Raw genomic sequence first — 18,828 nt, forward strand, 5'->3', positions numbered from 1 at the left:
AGACCGTGGTTTGCCCAGGCCTGTTCTAAAACACATTGCTTGCTTTTTAAAATCTCACTTTTTTTTTTCTCTTGAAATTTATGCAACAATCACAGTTAAACTCTACTCAAACACTTGAAAATTATGGGTGCCTTGTACATGGTATTTTTTGCCACACTTGCTGAATCTTCCGGGTTGCTATGTTTTATGGGGCAGTTAGAAAGACACTATGGGGTGGAGGTTTCCATGGTGGTTGAGTGGCCCTACCATCGATCAGCTAACCTTTTCATTGTAGCTACAGGAAACAGTAAGAACCCACAGTGTTCCAGTAGAAGGTGACAAAACATGAATTTGACTAATAAAGTGCATCTCATGTTTTTTTGTTACTGAAATCACAACTCTGACAACCCCAGTACTAAGTACAGTGTCTGAGGTTTTTTTGTACCATTCCATTACTACCCCTTCCCCCAGTGTCTAGTTGTCTAGTCTCTAAAGGTACAAATGTTCTATATAAATTTAATAACATCTGATGCTCTGGTCCTATCTTTAATACTTGAACATTCGTCAGCACTCACACATCATTGTGTGGGCAAAATAACAGGAAGGTGGGGTATACACCACAACCAATTCTATGGGTCATTTCTTGTAAGTTGACAGTTTCACTGACAGTAATGACAGTCATAAAAGGATAGGATACTCAAATGTGTTCACCAAAAATAGAGCAGTATGGGAGTATAGGGGAAATAGCAAACAGCAAAGGGGTGTCTCAGCTAGAAGGTGGACTGTATGGCCCACAACTTTGCTAACCTATCCTAATTCAGATGAAGTAGATACACGCCATCTAAGATTCTGACTTCGTTCAGCTATTCCTGTTCGCATATAATGATAAGAAAATGGAAATAGCATATGCAGAATTGTCACTAAGTAGAACAACTAGTTTTCATTAAAAGACAGCATCTTTAAAAATAATTCAGTGTCATTGAGGCTTTCATACTCCTAGCTTGTTACTTATCTCTTTGCTACAGGAGTCCTTTCAAAGTTAATCATTCAGCAACAGAATGTGTGAGCTATGTAACAGTGTCCAAGTTTAGGTGTACAGAATAGCTGGGTCACTGAGTGTGTTCACTTGTATGACCAGACTAATGCAACTGAAGCGTCAAGCATTTTGTTCTGGACAGTACACAAATCTTGAACAAGTTTTTAATGTTCTTGGTTCCTTGTATATGAATTTTTTACAGAAGGAAAAAGTTACCTTAAAGGCATGTATAAACTTCATAGTGCTGCTTGGCTTGTAATACAGTTATCTAGACAAATTTCAAGTTCCATTTCTCAAAACAGAAGGCCAAAGAGTAGAGCTCTAGATGTGACAGAGCAGGTCATTGCGCAAATGAACTACTGCAGGAGAACCTGTTCCTTGGAGACTTTCAGACTAACCTAAGCTGTGGCTCAGAAGAGTAATGGTACAGATTCAGTTTCTGACTTGGGAGTGAGTATGAGTGAAAAGCTTAGTGCTCAGAGAGAGACACTTTGGCTGGGATTTTCCAAACAGCCTAAAACTTTTTCTAGCTTAGGATGTAAAGTTGTGATGTTTGCTAATATGTGCTAGCTAACATGTTTGAAAAGCCTTGTGTAGACAAGGCACACTGTGTTCAATGTAGTGAACAAACTGGGTTAAAGTTGCAGTTCTTCCCAAGCCACTGGGACTTGTGCTCCTAAATCAGGCTCATTTGAAAATGTCACCTTTTGTTTAATGACCCTTTTCTGACAGAGGGAATGCTGTGGACCATGTTGTCTGCATTTGAAGCAAGAGACTCTTATAAACAGGTCAGACCTGGCTCTTCCACAGATAACTGGCTCGATTGTCTTATTTCCCAGATAAGTAGTAACCAAGTTTTGTGGTTTGGGCTGAGAAAAATAAATGTCTTTTATCCATTCATGATGGGGCTTACCCTACTCTTAGCATCGCAGTGGAGACTGAGTAATCAACATACGTAGTCGTAACCCATTTGCACAGCAAGTCTTAGTTAAGTCACCTTGCCATTCACCTCTCATTGGAAGAGAATGGAGTCAGTTCGTTGGTACAGACCATAAAAAGACAGATGAAATCACATTTTTAAAATACTTTCAGAACATACACAACTGAACTATGATTCTGTAGTTGATTCTAATAGCCACTGGCTGTAAGATTTTAAAGTGTTCATGTGTTAAGTGGAATTGCATATTAATGCGACTTGCATTCATCTTTTCAGGTTCTACCCTAGAAAAGTTAATTATTTCATCTCCAAGCAAGTGGCAAAGTTAGAGCTTGAAAGGATGGGAAAGAAATGACCTAACAATTTTTGTCTTTTCTTTTTATTTAAATAATGCATAAACTTAAAAAAGCTCAAATTTGTCTGGAACATAAACATTTGTTTTTTATGAGATTTAACTTTTAATGAAGCACATTTGATAGACAAGGAAAAATATTTTCAAAAAAGTCTTGTAAAGGTCTTAGAAATTATTTGAGTAAACTGTTAAATATTTGTTTAAAGTGGGGGAATGATTCAGGAAACATCAAAACACCACAGTAATAGTTGCTATATTATAAATAGCATTGAATGGATAACACCACCACAATGGCTAGCAACAGGATCTGTCTTTGAGTGAGATGCATTGTTGTTTTTAACTTTCCTAAATTATGTAAACTGAATTGTGACATTGGGGTTACATCTCAAACTAACTGCAAACCATTCTATTTAGTTCACTGTATGAAACAATAAGAGGAAAAGTTATAAATACACTCTTTAAAGGGAGAGGGACAGCACCAAAAGAAACTTCTAGATAAAGTTCACAAAACTATGAGCTGATATAAACCACTCTAAATATGTAATTGAAGATGAAATATAAAAACATTGCGAATACAAAAAATCTTCCATAATGTAAAACAAAAAGAAAGTGATGTTATTGGTTAATACTCTTTCAGTCTGTTAAGAAATGTTTTAGAAGGTACCTTAAAACTTTTTTCTACACTCCTTAACAAACACTGATTCAGCTTGCTGATTGGTGTGCAGAACAAAATAGGTACTTACTGTTATAACCTGATGGATAAATACACATGTATCCTTCTAAAATTCCCAAATGTAAAACCTAAATCTGCATTTGCCTGAGAATACATAAACGTTATGACAGTTTAGAGCATATTACACCAACACTCATTGTCATGACTTTTGTCACACACAACACGCTGTTACATTCAGAATCTGACTATACCATTCTAAAAGCTAGTGAATTGTGAAGATGGCTGACATAGCACAACTTGCTCTTGTGGTTGTTATTTTTGTGGGGTTTGCTGTACCAGACATTGTTTATGAGGAAAAGGCACTATGGGTGTTAATTTCAGTGTCACAATACTTTATACTCATATATACAGTGGATATGCTTTGATTTAATATAGAGAAAGGTAGATACTTTTAAGAGTTCTCCCTTCAGATAGGTAGGTGAGTATTACTTTTTAATAGAAGATGTACATTCAATAAGTGTTCTTGGATAGTGTTCTGATATTAAAAATCTTTTTCAAGTGTTTCTTGTTCTTGGTTAACTTCCACTTCTACCTCTTTATATTCATCTACATCTCCTGAGGCATCCTGATACTGTTGGTACTCAGACACCAAGTCATTGGTATTGCCTTCTGCTTCAGAAAACTCCATCTCATCCATACCTTCACCAGTATACCAGTGGAGAAATGCTTTCCGTCTGAACATAGCTGAGAACTGTTCAGAAACTCTAATGAAGAGCTCTTGGATGGCTGTGTTGTTGCCTATAAAGGTGGCTGCCATCTTCAGCCCTCGTGGTGGTATGTCACACACTGCCACTTTCACGTTGTTAGGGATCCACTCCACAAAGTAGGCACTATCTTTGGTCTGGATAGCCAGCAACTGTTCATCCACTTCTCTGGTAGACATCTGCCCTCTGAAGATGCATGCCACAGTCAAATAGCGTCCATGACGAGGGTCACAGGCTGCCATCATGTTCCGTGCATCAAACATTTGTTGGGTAAGCTCTGGGACCGAGAGGGCTCTGTATTGCTGACTGCCTCGAGCTGTCAGTGGAGCAAAGCCAGGCATAAAGAAGTGCAGGCGAGGGAAAGGCACCATGTTGACAGCCAGCTTCCTCAGATCTGCATTGAGTTGACCAGGAAAACGGACTGAGGTGGTGACACCACTCATGGTCAGGGACACCAGATGATTGAGGTCACCATAGGTGGGGCTGCGGAGCTTTAGGGTTCTAAAGCATATGTCGTACAGAGCTTCATTGTCAATACAAAAGGTGTCATCTGTGTTCTCTATCAGCTGGTGGATGGACAGTATGGCATTATATGGCTCTACAACTGTGTCTGATACTTTGGGTGAAGGCACTACGCTGAAAGTATTAATAATCCTATCAGGGTATTCTTCTCTGATTTTGTTGATAAGGAGTGTGCCCATACCAGATCCTGTGCCTCCTCCAAGTGAATGGATGAGCTGAAACCCCTGCAGGCAATCACAGCTCTCACACTCATTCCTGACCACATCCATTACACTGTCAATCAGCTCAGCTCCTTCTGTGTAATGGCCTTTAGCCCAGTTGTTGCCAGCACCTGAATTACCTGTGAATATAATTACAGAAAACCAGCCACAATGTTACCAGACCAAATGTAAAAAGTCATTAATAAGAATGCTGCCAAATACTGACAGATGTAGAAAGGCCATAGGACAAATGACATAGTGGACAGACATCATAACTCCCCACAAATACAAAAAAAGGTGTTCTAAAGAGGCCAGTGTCTAATCATTCCCATTGACTAAGGAGTAATGTGCATTCACTGAATCTGGGAAAACTTGGGTTGGACAAACTCCAGACAGGCAATTGCACACCTCTCTTCCACATTCAGTTCAGGAAAGAGTCAACAAACTGATATGTTTCCTCCAAAATTGTTATGAAGAAATGGAATTTTCTTATTTTGCTATTTATCTTCTTTTGAATTTTAACACAGTTCTGGTGTTAGTTGCTAAATTTCTAAATTCATACAAAATTGCTACCATTTTCAATAGTAACACAATTCTTTATTACGTGCTGCTTACACACTCAAAGTTTCCAATAGCACTAGCACAAGTTGCTGCATTTCAAATACAGACAAAAAACAAATGGGAATTTATTAAACTTTTTCAGATACAAAATATCTATGGCTCATCCCTTTTGTGAACCCAGAACCGTTCCAGGGTAAAACTCCTGTATCTTGATTTTCAATAACCCTCTAAACCTCTCCTTAATCATAATACCCTAACTATTTCTGCAACTAAAAACATTCAGAATGTTACTTATTCCCCAGAATGTTATATTTTCACTATGGCTTTATTGGCATACTTTCCAATTTAAAAAAAAATGGTTTTCTCTTCCACGTTGCTGTGAGAAAAGGACCCTACACACAACAGAGGAAATATGGACACTGACTATATACAAAGGGTTTTCAAATGCAAAAAGTAAACTGAGAAAAACAGAAATTTTTATCTGCTTATCTCTTCCAATCTTTGTAATTTTAGGTGTTAATTGCAACATTTTGCACACTATTTTCTAATTATTTGACTTCTTGACATTAAAAAGACAAATTCTGCTAAGATTTTGAAAAACTTGTTTTGAATAGGATGCGTTGCTTAGCTTAGCAGCTGGGATTTTAAAGACCCACTGGCATCTGTATATGTTTCTAAAACTTAGGTTTTGTATAAACCCATTTTACAAAATCTGAAGGTACAATAAAAATGATTTCTTGAAATATTTTGTTTTAAATTCCTGTGCAAAGTGTTCTGGGTTGTTGGGTTTTGTTTTTGTTTTTTTGCATTTTAACATTGCCAGGCATTTTGGGGGATCCAGTCATTGCAGTTTTGCATTAGCTGACAAAGGCTGAAAAGTGAAATTGATTAGTCTGTTTTAATTGAATTAAATGTATACAGAATTAACAGTGAAGAGTGAATCAGATTTCAAAAATTCAGTTTTAACAATTTAAGTTCTTATTACTATCCCAGACATAAACTTAAACAAAATTGTCCATAACGGTCTCCCTCTAACATTATTGTAGCAATTCTGTGTTAAGGGTGAATACTGTTTTGATTTATGTAGGGATGCTTTTAAAAACAAGCAAACAAACAAAAACGATATATTTTAGGGAGACCCTGTGTTTGGGATTCTGGGTCTGTCAACCTTCGCAGTATCCCCATAATGTCCTATTTATATGATTAACAACATATTGCACATACCATGAATAAAATTGTCAGGTCGAAAGAGTGGGCCTATTTTGCTGGATCGTACACTGTCCATGGTTCCAGGTTCCAAGTCCACCAAGATAGAACGGGGCACAAACTTCTTGGCTGTGGCAAAAGGAAAGTAAGAATACATTGACAGGTAGCCAGGCAAAATCTTACGCCCATCACATCACATCTCCTCAGTTTAGACATTTCAGTTAGTACATTCTACAAAAATTCTACATTCTACAACAGAGCAAAGTGCAATCCATGCTATTGAAGTGATAGTCCCTTTAATAAGTACAGAAGATCAACTAACGTCACAACCTGGAAAAACCCTCATTGGTCAATCAACATTGGGCCCACTCCTCTACTGCTTATAGGGAAAACTTTTGTTGATTTCAGTGGGAGCTTTGATTTGTAAGAACAAGTTAGGACTACACGACAGGGAGAGAAGATACAGGGTGGTATTTTTCTAAAGCACCAAAGTGACTTAGGAGAACGATTAGGAGAACGATTTAGGGACTTGTGCTCCTAAAACACTGACTTTGAAAATCCCACCCACCCACAGTGTTTTTTATTTTAACCCTCCCGTGTTGAATCTGCTCAGCCAACCCATTAAAGACCCTGAGCACTTACAATGAGCTTCGTTGAAGTACACATTAATTCTCTCAAGCTGCAGTGGCGAATCACCGTGGTAGTTCCCAGTGACATCAATTCCATGTTCATCACTTATCACTTCCCAGAACTGAAAAAGAAACAGGGCTAAGTACAATCAAGTAAGCGCTTCTTCAGTCCCACCATTTACCTATAAACACTGCAACAAGGGGGAAAACATCTTACCTAATACAAGCAGCCTCGTATGAAATGCACCAGAGGCATTAATAGCAAAATCAATAAGCGCCACACACAAAAAGTCAACATATATGTGTTTACAGTTCTAGGCATCAACTGTGCAAGTTGGCTAAAGAAGGTCATTATAGTCAATGGCAAGACTCCCATTGATTTTTGAGGGAAGTAGCACCAGGCCCAGCCTATATGATCATATAGTAAGGGTCAGCCTGTGGCTTTTGAGGATTGGCCAGCACTGAAGTGAGTGTGGAGGAATTCTAACTGAGTCAGACAAGTTTACACATTACAACCAGAACTCAGTCACCCTTTCTTTAGGTGTAGCTTCCATACCTCTCAATACCAAACCGATGGGACCAGATAGCTACATAAGTGATCATTGCCACATGCAGTTGCACACACAGTCCAAGTAACTGTGCATGGGCATTAGGTCTGCAGTTGTGTTTGGGTTTGTCTGAAGATAATAGAATAAGGAGTCTGGCATAGACATTGTCAGATTCTGGGATGCAGATGCAGAAAATACATTCAAGAGTTCAAGCTTGAGTTTACATTCTAAGCCATTTCACTTTTCCTAATGAATCATATTTAATTTTAGTAATGCAGGTTTAGTGATACACATTTGACAGTGTTTGGATCTGGAGTTTGCTTCTGGCCCATAACTATTCAAAATAAACACGGCTTTCTTTTAAGAGGCAGACTTGAAGGCAACACGCTCAGAGCATACAGGAACAGATCATCAAAAAACAAAATTAGCAAAACTCCAATCTAGACCTCCATGCATACATCCAGCCCTGGAGTCTCTTATCTAAGCAGCTCACTACAGCAGTGTTAATGCAGTCACACCCTCTGTCATGAGCAGGCTAGTTTAATTTTAAAAGTCTCTTGCCTTTAGCACATAACTTCATTTTAAATTTATAAATGTAACAAATCTAGATGATGGCCCCTTGTATTGTGTTTTGCACCAACATTACTAGAGACCAGCAATTTGCAGAGCAGAGTTTCTGAGTATGTGTGGATGTGTAAGAGAGAGAGTAAAGTGTATACACCTTTAAAAAGCCACACTGACTTTTTCATTCAGAAAATATTTCCTCTCGGACTAGTCCTGCATTTCCCAGGGAAAGAAGTCAGTGGGCACTGTGGATGGGTGAGAAATCCAGGCCCAATCTTTCTGTTTTATCCATCTGCTAAAAAGCTAATTTTTCTGAATTGTCACACGTCATTTTGATAGACTCCAACTAAAGAGAAAAACTCCTGCAAAAGTCATGCAGCACAAACAGTATTTCTCCCATAGCCTGTGAACACAATATATAACCATTTCCATCACAGCCTATGATATAGGTTTACGCTTAAATAATATTTCTTTCTTCACATACAAACAAAATAAGTTACAGTCACAAGCAATGGCAGGAACCCTAACCCTAAGTGCTGACGACATCACGTAAAGCCCCGGGGCAGTAAAACTTCAGGATACACTACAACCTCTTCATTAATATCATCCCCATCTAGATTGCTGCAAAGAGGTGTTCCCTGTCTGTTCTGTCTACTTTTTATGCCTTCTATCATTGCTGCATCTGCGTTAATGCTTGTATTTAATTAGCAGGGTACTTACTGTATAGCATTTTATGTGCAGTATATGACACTCAAAGGTCATTGAAAAATTAGCCATCTTATACCCTACAACGCACTTTAACAGCAATCTCTGTGAAGCTATTTCCAGGGTATGTATCTCTATGTATATATATCTCTAAAAAATCGTTGAATCGGTTTATCTAAGGATTTTTTTTAATTGCTTTTGGTCTGAACTCTGGTCCTTGATGCAGTTGTTTTAGAGTTATGTGAATATAAATATACATTTATTTGTCTTTTGTAAGGGGAGTTTCAGTCTGGAACCTTAACTCTGCTGTCTGTCAACCTGGGACAATTCTACTCACTCATTTATCAAAGTCAAGTAATTTTTTTTTAAGGTCAAGTAAAACACCTTTTAAAATAAATTATTATGATCAGCAACATATGGAGTGTGGGGGGTAGTACATTGTTTGGCTAGACAAATACATTTGCATGAGAACTTTTCAAGACTGGTATAAATAAGTTACCCGCACACATTCCAATGTGTTTTGGCAGGACTGAGTTCCCTTGAATGCTGATAATCTTCACCTAACCAGATCGTCACGTAACTATTGCAGATGTTTTATGCTCAGCCCTTGCACTTGCCCGATGAAGAAGCTTGTACCTATTACATTAAAATCTACACCTTCACTTCTCATGCTTCTCAAGCTGCCTGTGAACAGAATTCCATGATACCCCACATCAGGCCGTATTTAATCACTCCTGTACTGCCCATATGGTCCCAAATCATTTGCCACTAATGATGGTTACTGAAAAACAATTCTCACCTTAGCTCCAACTTGGTTTCCACATTGGCCAATCTGAAGATGCACAATTTCACGCATTTTATGTAGACTGGAAAGTTCAGCCTACAGCCTATTCCAGTTCCTCTAGGCTCAGCCTCTGGCAGAAACCCTCTCTCTCCTGCAGTATCAGCTACAGCCACACTGGACTCATTTCAAAAAGGGCCTTTTTTATACGCCGTCACTCAAACAAGCTTCAGGGGAGTATCCAACTCCACACATTATGCTCATCTTCCTATTAACAAAGCCTGCTCACATATAGGCAAAACTCCCATTCACTGGGCTTTCTTCCTATGTATGGAATGTACGATCAGACTTACGTTGCAGAGTAAGTGGAGAGGAAGAATTTGCTTCTCCCTCAACTAATGTTAATTCTGTGCGGCATGAGGAATGTGTCCGTTCAGACACAGAGGCACTAAAAGTGCCTATATTCCATTTTGAAGGAGTGCGGCTCTCTTATCTTAAGACTGCTTTAGACACAGAGGCAAACAAACTCAAGCCAAATCCTCATCTGTTTCTGAAATAAAGGTGTGATTGTTAAATGCCACATCCTCTCATCAATCTTCAAGCAAAACTCCCATGGATTTCAATGAGAGCTCCATGCTATTGCCCACAACTCACTAAAATATAGTCTCATCGCTACAATACAAAGCTCCAAATACTGAGCAGCAGTGAGGATGAAATCTAAACATCTGCCAACACCAGTGCTATTTACATCCCTAAAATGATGGTCTGAATAGAAATAGTATCCATGACTTTATAGCAATATTCTGTTTAAGGGTATGTCTACACTATGGAATAAGGTCGAATTTATAGAAGTTTGTTTTTTAGAAATCGGTTTTATATATTCGAGTGTGTGTGTCCCCACAGAAAATGCTCTAAGTGCATTAAATGCATTAACTCAGCGGAGTGCTTCCACAGTACCGAGGCTAGAGTCGACTTCCGGAGCGTTGCACTGTGGGTAGCTATCCCACAGTTCCCGCAGTCTCCGCTGCCCATTGGAATTCTGGGTTGAGATCCCAATGCCTGATGGGGCTAAAACATTGTCGCGGGTGGTTCTGGGTACATACCGTCAGGCCCCCCCTTCCCTCCCTCCCTCCGTGAAAGCAAGGGCAGACAATCGTTTTGCGCCTTTTTTCCTGAGTTACCTGTGCAGACGCCATACCATGGCAAGCATGGAGCCCGCTCAGGTAACTGTCACCGTATGTCTCCTGGGTGCTGGCAGACGCGGTACGGCATTGCTATACAGTAGCAGCAACCCATTGCCTTCTGGCAGCAGACGGTGCAATACGACTGGTAGCCGTCCTCGTCGTGTCCGAGGTGCTCCTGGCCACGTCGGCTGGGAGCGCCTGGGCAGACATGGGCGCAGGGACTAAATTTGGAGTGACTTGACCAGGTAATTCTCTTTAGTCCTGCAGTCAGTCCTATTGAACCGTCTTATGGTGAGCAGGCAGGCGATACGGATTGCTAGCAGTCGTACTGTACCATCTTCTGCCGAGCAGCCATGAGATGTGGATGGCATGCAGTCCTTCTGCACCGTCTGCTGCCAGCCAAAGATGTAAAAGATAGATGGAGTGGATCAAAACAAGAAATAGACCAGATTTGTTTTGTACTCATTTGCTTCCCCCCCCCCTCCCCTGTCTAGGGGACTCATTCCTCTAGGTCACACTGCAGTTACTCACAGAGAAGGTGCAGCGAGGTAAATCTAGCCATGTATCAATCAGAAGCCAGGCTAACCTCCTTGTTCCAATAAGAACAATAACTTAGGTGCACCATTTCTTATTGGAACCCTCCGTGAAGTCCTGCCTGAAATACTCCTTGATGTAAAGTCACCCCCTTTGTTGATTTTAGCTCCCTGAAGCCAACCCTGTAAGCTGTGTCCTCAGTCGCCCCTCCCTGCATCAGAGCAACCGCAAACAATCGTGCATCTGAGTTGAGAGTGCTTTCCAGAGCGGTCACAATGGAGCACTCTGGGATAGGTCCCGGAGGCCAATACCATCGAATTGTGTCCACAGTACCCCAAATTCGAGCCGGCAAGGCCGATTTAAGCGCTAATCCACTTGTCAGGGGTGGAGTAAGGAAATCGATTTTAAGAGCCCTTTAAGTCGAAATAAAGGGCTTCATCGTGTGGACGGGTGCAGGTTTACATTGATTTAATGCTGCTAAATTTGACCTAAAGTCCTAGTGTAGACCAGGGCTAAGAGAAAGGATTTGAGTCCAAAAGAATCAGCTGCTTTCTCCAGACATTACACATAGTCCCCATAAAAACCCTTGCTAACTTAGAGATATGTGTGTTTCCTCACCACAATTAAGTGAAGGCAACATTCACACCCAGTAGTGACCTTCAAGCATTAGGCCACTACTCTCACAACTCAGCCATATCAATATCTTCTGACATTTTTCAGTTCAACAACTTATCAGCCTCAGGGCACAACACAAAGAACTGAAAATCACTTGGTAATGCATACCCTTAACTCTGACCTTAATAATTTAATTAAATTATCTTAAAAATTACAGTTTTAGCCTCTTTACCTACTATACCCCAGGCAGGGAAACAACCAAAATCAATTAAATACTCAACCTCTCTCTATTTTGCCTGCATTTCTTTTGCCTGCACCTCTCTCTCTCTCTCTCCCGCATTCCTGCAACTATTTTATAGTTTAACGTTGTAACTGGTATTCACCCTATGAAGCACTTTGGGTTACATGCTGAGGCAAAGCATGGCGGTGTTTTGTTTTATTGCTATACATTGGCTTACTATAATCCATATTACACTGCCATGAAGTACTGAACAGTTGTACAAGGCTGCTGTGAAATCCTCCTTATAACACAGGGACATTACTGCCTCCCACGAAGAATTTGGCTAGGAAGAAAGACTAGTACGTCCCATGGAATCTGCCATCAAAATAGAGGGGTAAAAGCCTGGCCCCATTGCAGTTACTGATAAAAAAGAGTGTTCCCAAGGAACACTGGAAATGCTTCATTGCACCAAAGAAGTAACATAACGCCAACCAGTCCTATGACATAGGCATGTCCCCTGCAGATAGACACAGATCTGGTATCTCAGAGCACCAGATGTCCAAGCCAGGACACTTTTGTGAGTTTAAGATGGCTTCATTTTACATTAGGCACGTAGTACAGTTCAGTGACATGCGCCTTTCAGTGTCCAACTAGGAAGAAGAATTAAGAAGATGAGTCCTTTAAATGTTTATTTTGAATAAACACATAAGACCAGTCCAGTGGAAGAACGTGGCTCATTGAATGAAGTTCTAGTAATTCGTTTTATCACATTATGGTGCACTATAAATAAAAAAAGACAATCTAGCGGCCTCCTGCCACACCACCCAAAAGGAATATCTTCCTAATCCAGACTTCCCCACCACCATGTACTGTCAATCTTGCTAGCTACTAAAGAAAGAGCCAATGTAAATAAGCCACAGAGCAAAAAATGCTCCCAGAACTACTGTTTGCAGGGAATATAGCACAATGTGTATGTGCAAGCACCAGGATAATGACCCTTTTGCACCTAGACCAACCTATCAACCCTTCACATGGCTGAGCATTATAATTCACCCAGTAATTAATCATGATAGCAATGAGAGGTAGAAAGAGATCATTTCATGTTTTCTTTAGAATGGGACAAGTGCATCATCTTTCAGATGCAGAAGAGATTCTAACCATTCTGTTTTAACAGACAAGGAAGTTGTATCTAGATCAGGGATGGCCAACGTGAGCCTGAGAAGGAGCCAGAATTTACCGATGTATATTGCCAAAGAGCCACAGTAATACGTCAGCAGCGCCCCATCCGCTCCCTCCTGCGCCAGCAGCCCTGCCAGTCAGCACCTGCCACAATCAGCTGTTTCTCATGTGCAGGTGGCTCGGCGTGGGAGGGGGAAAGGGGGAAGCAGTGAGCGCATGGCAGTCTTGGGGGAAGGGGCATGGGCCTTGGAGGGATGGGGGGAGTAGGGGCAGGGCTTGGGGAAGAGCAGAGAGCAGGGGGTTGAGTAGTGAGCTCCCCCTGGCACACTGGAACTTAATATCTGTAGCTCCAGCCCCAGAGTCGGCGCCTATGCAAGGAACAACATATTAACCTCTAAAGAGCCGCATGTGGCTCTGGAGCCACAGGTTGGCCACCCCTGATCTCGACTATCATGTTCACCTACTGCATCATGGGTATTTTCTAGAGCTGGAAGAATGAGGGAACAATTATTTGTGAATTTGCCTTTGAATTGGAAAGCAAATTTGAATTTGGCCATATATATTGTGGTGAGGGATAGCTCAGTGGTTTGAGCATTGGCCTGCTAAACCTAGGGTTGTGAGTTCAATCCTTGAGGGGGCTATTTAGGGATCTGGGGAAAAAATTGGGGATTGGTCCTGCTTTGAGCAGGGGGTTGGATTAGATGACCTCCTGAGGTCCCTTCCAACCCTGATATTCTATGATATTTTGTGTTCACTGCCTGAAAACATTCAAAAACTCAAAGTCTACTGATAGGAGTATTTGCACAGTCAAATTGCACATTCAGGTCTCAAGTGGAGCTTAGTTACATCAGTCATCTAGTTAGGGCAAAGAACCAACATTGCCTGACCAATGAAATTTACTTACACAGTTTGGATTGTAAATAATTACAATTAGCTAATGAGTGGCAACCAAGAATGAGTTGCTGATGCAATTGACAGAATGGTTTTGAGTAACCCACAAATTTAAGATTGTCGCAATCTTTTTGAGAACAATTCCTGAGCAAAGAACAAAGAATGTGAAAATAAATTATTCACAGAGACTCATTCATCCATCGTTAGTATATTTTTCGCTAATGATAACCACCTGAACCCGTTTGCCTTTTTTAACAGCTTCTGAATACAGCCTAGATAAATTGTTGCCGGGGGCAAAAAGTACCTTCATACCTTCAAATATGGAATTGTTTAAAATGCACTTTTCTGTAATGCACCATCTTTATACAAACAACTCTGGTTTTTACCCTGTCATTCCTTGGCAATTTCAGGCCTGTTTAATAACACTAAGGCATTTGCTCTCTGCCAATGCTGTACATGTGTTACCATTGATAAGCAGTGTATGTTTTCAAGTGATCAGCAGCTGTAGCATGCAGGGACATGGCTGAAGGGGTGCTGCTCTATAAATCTATTGACTTAGTTTAAGTGCAGGAGAGCGCTGTATTGCACCTTAAAAGTATCAGCCCACTCCATGTTTCCACTGTCTTGAATGTGCGTTACATAGGGGCAAGGCATAAAGATGGGCCCCAGCCTAGTCACAAGTCAATTTCTTTGGACTCCCCCCCCCGCAGCATTGTCATCATTAGGACTAAGTGCACGTTTCGCTTTTTTAAAACCTGTTTAGTGCTCGCTGAAGGAGACAGACTCTCAGTCCTGGAGAGACCTCTGTACCTAGCCACAAATTGGGTGCAGCAGTCAGTGCCAGCATACAAGCTACACCCTCTGGCCTCATCCTTGGCATGCCTGGCTCACAACTGAGGCGAGGAGGTGGAGGGAGAGGCGTGGACTACACTCTGGAAGGCTTGATTAATCCTTGGTTTATTTGCTGAGACTGCCAACAAGGCAGGCATAGAGAATTCACTGTTACGATGGTGTTTTGTTTTTGGGGGGAGGGAAAGGAGCTTATTTATTTATTTATTTATTTATTTGAATTTTATTGTGATGAGACTGGACTGAGGCCAGCAAATAATTTGACTTACAGGGCACGGAAGGGCCACCAGCCTGTAACCAATTCTAGTCACAACCAAGCTGGGCCATAATGCCATTTCTGGGACTGTTACAAACAGTATTCCGCATGGCCAGCGCACATGCCAGCTTCAAAGCCGTTTACAACCCGTTTGAAGTCAAGCCACTTGTGTTCCACTTCTAAAAGTATAGCAATAGGTCATGCTTCAACACAGAAACGAAACTGCTTGTTGCAAGCACAAGATGTTTGCTTTCCAAGTTTCTCTCTCTCAATACAGTTTAGGTTAAAAGACCAGCCATTTACTTTTTCTGCAAAATTTCATCTCTTCAATCAGGCTTGATGAAGTCATCAACTGGCTAGGCGTTGTGCAGGTAAGATGGGCCCTGCTGCCTCATGGACAATTTTAATGCTATCTGACCTTCACCCACATTTTGGGATCGCAACAGGCATTTTCTTTATGGTGCACAAATTACATGACTGCTGGGTAAAATTTTCAAAACCACCTAAATAACTTAGGGGGCCTAAGGCCCATTTTCAAAAGTGACATGAGCACACAGGAGCTCAGGGCCTGATATTTAAAGGGATTCAGGTGCCTCAAAAGGCCTAATGTGGTTGCCACTGACACTTTCAAAGCTACAGCTCACGCACCACCTACTCCCCCACCCCGCAGGTGCCTCAGTACCCTAGATGCCTAAGTTTCTGCTAATTGGCATTTTCAAAGCAGCCTAAGTGCTGCAGCCACCCCAAGGAGGTGCTCATAGCTGTCGCCCAAACCCAAGTCCCGCAGGCCCTACAGCAGAATTGCCACGAAGAGCCAATCACAAGCGTGCACTGAGCATGCCTACAACCTGACACCTGTCAGACCCTGCAGCAGGAGGGCCTGATGATGGCCACTGTTAGGAGGGGACAGAGGCAGCATTAGCACCTGCACAAAAGACAGCCAGGGCACAGTGAAACATAGGGCAACCATTAGCGAGGTATTGTGCATATGAGAGTGTTCTGGCTGCTAGGGCATGGGCTACTGAAGTGACTGACCTGACCTAGGTGGAGGATAGTGTTTGCAGCTGAGGATCCTGAGCAGAGGGAGGAGCCTAGCTCTGGCATGTCAGCCACATGCACCAACTCAGCCACTTAGGCACCTAAATCCCTCTTCGTCCCCCCCTCCCCCCTTCTTGGCATTTCATGCCTGGCTACATTCGCTGGTTCCCCACTCAGCTTGCTGGCTTTTGAAAAGCCCTTTCTTAGGCACTTAATTGCCCCCTTGCACTGCACAGGGAGCTGCTTAAGTTGCGGCTGAAAATTCCAGTAGGCACCAGGCCACGTAGGGGCTAGGCATTGCTCCACCTAGCCAAGCAATGCCAAAAATCCCTTAAAAAAACTGGCCTTCATTGGCTTGCAATTGGATTAAGGCTCATGACTGCCTGGCACTTTTGAAAACAGAAATTAGGCTTTTAAGTCACATTAGGGCTTTTGAAACTTTTCCACATCGATATATTTCTATATATAAAATCTGTAAATACCAGCACAGGAAGGCCTGAGAGGTTAAAAACTCATGGCTAACAAAAATGGCCATGCCTGTGGTCATTCAGCCTCTGGCCACAGCTTACCAATGTGTTGTTGTGTAGCTCTGTGCTTCCAAGCATCTCCTGCATCTTTTCATACATGAGGGGGCCTTTCACCTGGAATGTGTCATCTTTTCAAAGCATTTGTCCTCATGCATGTGTATCACAAACCTTTGTGTTGGGAGCATCGCATCGGTTGCCTTGTCTCCGTATGCTAAGTGCAGCAGACGCTATTTATTTTCAAATTCAGTTTTAGTTTTAAAAAAGTGTCACTCCCAGCCTGAGCCCTCAGGTGTCAATCTTAATCCCACAGCAACACCGGCGGAGTTGGGAAAATTCTAGCAGAGTGGACGGAATGTCCCAGCTGCCATGGCCTGAACGTGGGGAGCGGCTAGCACAGGGATCTGAACTTGCTCACCAGTTCATTGTTGATCAAAACTGGCACAAGAGGATAATGACCAAAAAATGTAACTAGCTAATGGCTTTAGTGACTTATGTGTAGTGCATTTCATGTCCCCTAGCGCCTAATGGACAGGTTTCCATATCACCAAAGAACTGGGGAAAACCCACTACCACAATTCCCCCTCACCCTCATGTTTGTCAGCTTAACAGAAAGGACAATCACTGAACAACCATGGAAACCGAACCCTCAGAGATGCTCATCCCAGGTCAGCGTTAAGACCTATCAGTGCACTGGAGGGAGCTTACACTGCCATTGCCAGCCTACATTGTACCTGTTTGATGGTTCAGCAGAGGATTTCAGCCTCCGGGGCTGGCAAGATGGCACTTTTCATATGCATGACATTCACTTAGAAAAATAACTGTCAGGCATTTGTGTTTGTACCACTGTGTGCCAGGAAAATGTGCAATTTAATTTAATTCTCCAGAAAGAAGTGTTATGAGACACAAAAGTTGCACAACAGTCAGAAATGGGCATAAAAATTGCATCACAACTGGTTTTGCTTCTGCTTTCTGTTCCCAGCCAGAGCTTGGTCAGCACTCTAAAGGTATATCTACACTGCACAAAACCACACCGCCAGCTGTGAGGCTCAGAGGCTGTCTTCACAGACTGGGGCTTGTGGGTTATGCTAGGGTGTTTTTAGCTGGAATTACCGTAGCTGTTCCTGCTTGGGCTCCAGCACCTGACCAGGGGGAGGGTGTCAGAGCCTGAGTTCCAGCCTGAGCTGAACATCTACACTGCTATTTTTAGTTCCACAGTGTGAACCTGAGTCTACAGACCTGGGCTCTGAGACTTGCTGCCACAGGGGTTTGGGTTGGGGTTTTCTGTTGCCATGTAGACATGCCATCTGTGGTTTAGAGCAGTACTGGGACGTGGAATGTAAGGCAGTGGGTCGCGGCGGCTCTGGTCAGCACCACCGATCAGACCATTACAAGTCCTGTTGGTGGCGCTGCCCGGCTCATGCAGGCTAGTTCCTACCTGTTCTGACACCGTGCTGTGCCCTGGAAGCGGCCAGCGGCAGGTCCAGCTCCTAGGCGCGGGGGGTTGGGGCTCCATGTGCTGCCCCCACCCCAAGCACCAGCTCCACACTCCCATTGGCCAGGAACCATAAGATGGGCGGGGGTGTGGGAGGAAACAGTGCCTGTGGGCGAGAGCTGTGCAGAGCCGCTTGCATACCTCCACCTAGGAGCCGGACGTGCTGCTGGTCACTTCTGGGGCACAGCGTGGTCTGCGGTGCCAGGACAGGCAGGAAGCCTGCCTTAGCACCCCCACTGTGCTGCTGACCAGGAGCCACCAGAGGTAAATCTGCACCCCAATCCCCTGCCCCAGCCCTGAGCCCCCGCAACCCAGAGCCCCTTCCTGCACCCCTGAACCCCTCATCCCTGGTCCCACCCCAGAGCCTGCACCCAGAGCCCTGACCCTTTCCTGCACCCCAACCCCCAGCCCAGAGCCCTCTCCCACACCCTGAACCCCTCATCCTCAGCTCCCTTGGGTCACGGGCATCAACAATTTTCTTCAACTGGGTCGCCAGAAAAAAAGTTTGAAAAAAACCCCAAACCCTTGTTTGGACCAGGCTCCTGCAAAGATTTCAATGGGATTACTCACAGTGCATAAAGTTAGG

At 42.7% G+C, this 18,828-nt stretch overlaps 1 protein-coding gene across 2 annotated transcripts in view; it reads right to left on the reverse strand.

The window, feature by feature from the left end:
* The window catches only part of TUBB1 (tubulin beta 1 class VI), a 33,500-nt gene extending 23,824 nt beyond the window's left edge, over window positions 1-9,676 (reverse strand). The window contains exons 1-4 of one of the 2 annotated variants that reach the window (XR_012154656.2): window positions 9,476-9,676; window positions 6,873-6,981; window positions 6,249-6,359; window positions 3,048-4,603 (exon numbers count right to left, since the gene is read on the reverse strand). Coding sequence is in view for 1 of the 2 variants with exons in the window: in XM_073309209.2 (XP_073165310.1) it covers window positions 3,519-4,603; window positions 6,249-6,359; window positions 6,873-6,981; window positions 9,476-9,532 (1,362 nt within the window). In the remaining variant the exon portion in view is untranslated. Of the gene's footprint in view, window positions 1-157; window positions 4,604-6,248; window positions 6,360-6,872; window positions 6,982-9,475 lie in introns of those variants that run through there. The other variant, XM_073309209.2, reaches the window with a different exon arrangement.
* Window positions 9,677-18,828: the final 9,152 nt, after the last annotated feature.

This window comes from Lepidochelys kempii, chromosome 13 (genome assembly GCF_965140285.1).
Source record: "Lepidochelys kempii isolate rLepKem1 chromosome 13, rLepKem1.hap1, whole genome shotgun sequence".
NCBI classification, from domain to species: domain Eukaryota; kingdom Metazoa; phylum Chordata; order Testudines; family Cheloniidae; genus Lepidochelys; species Lepidochelys kempii.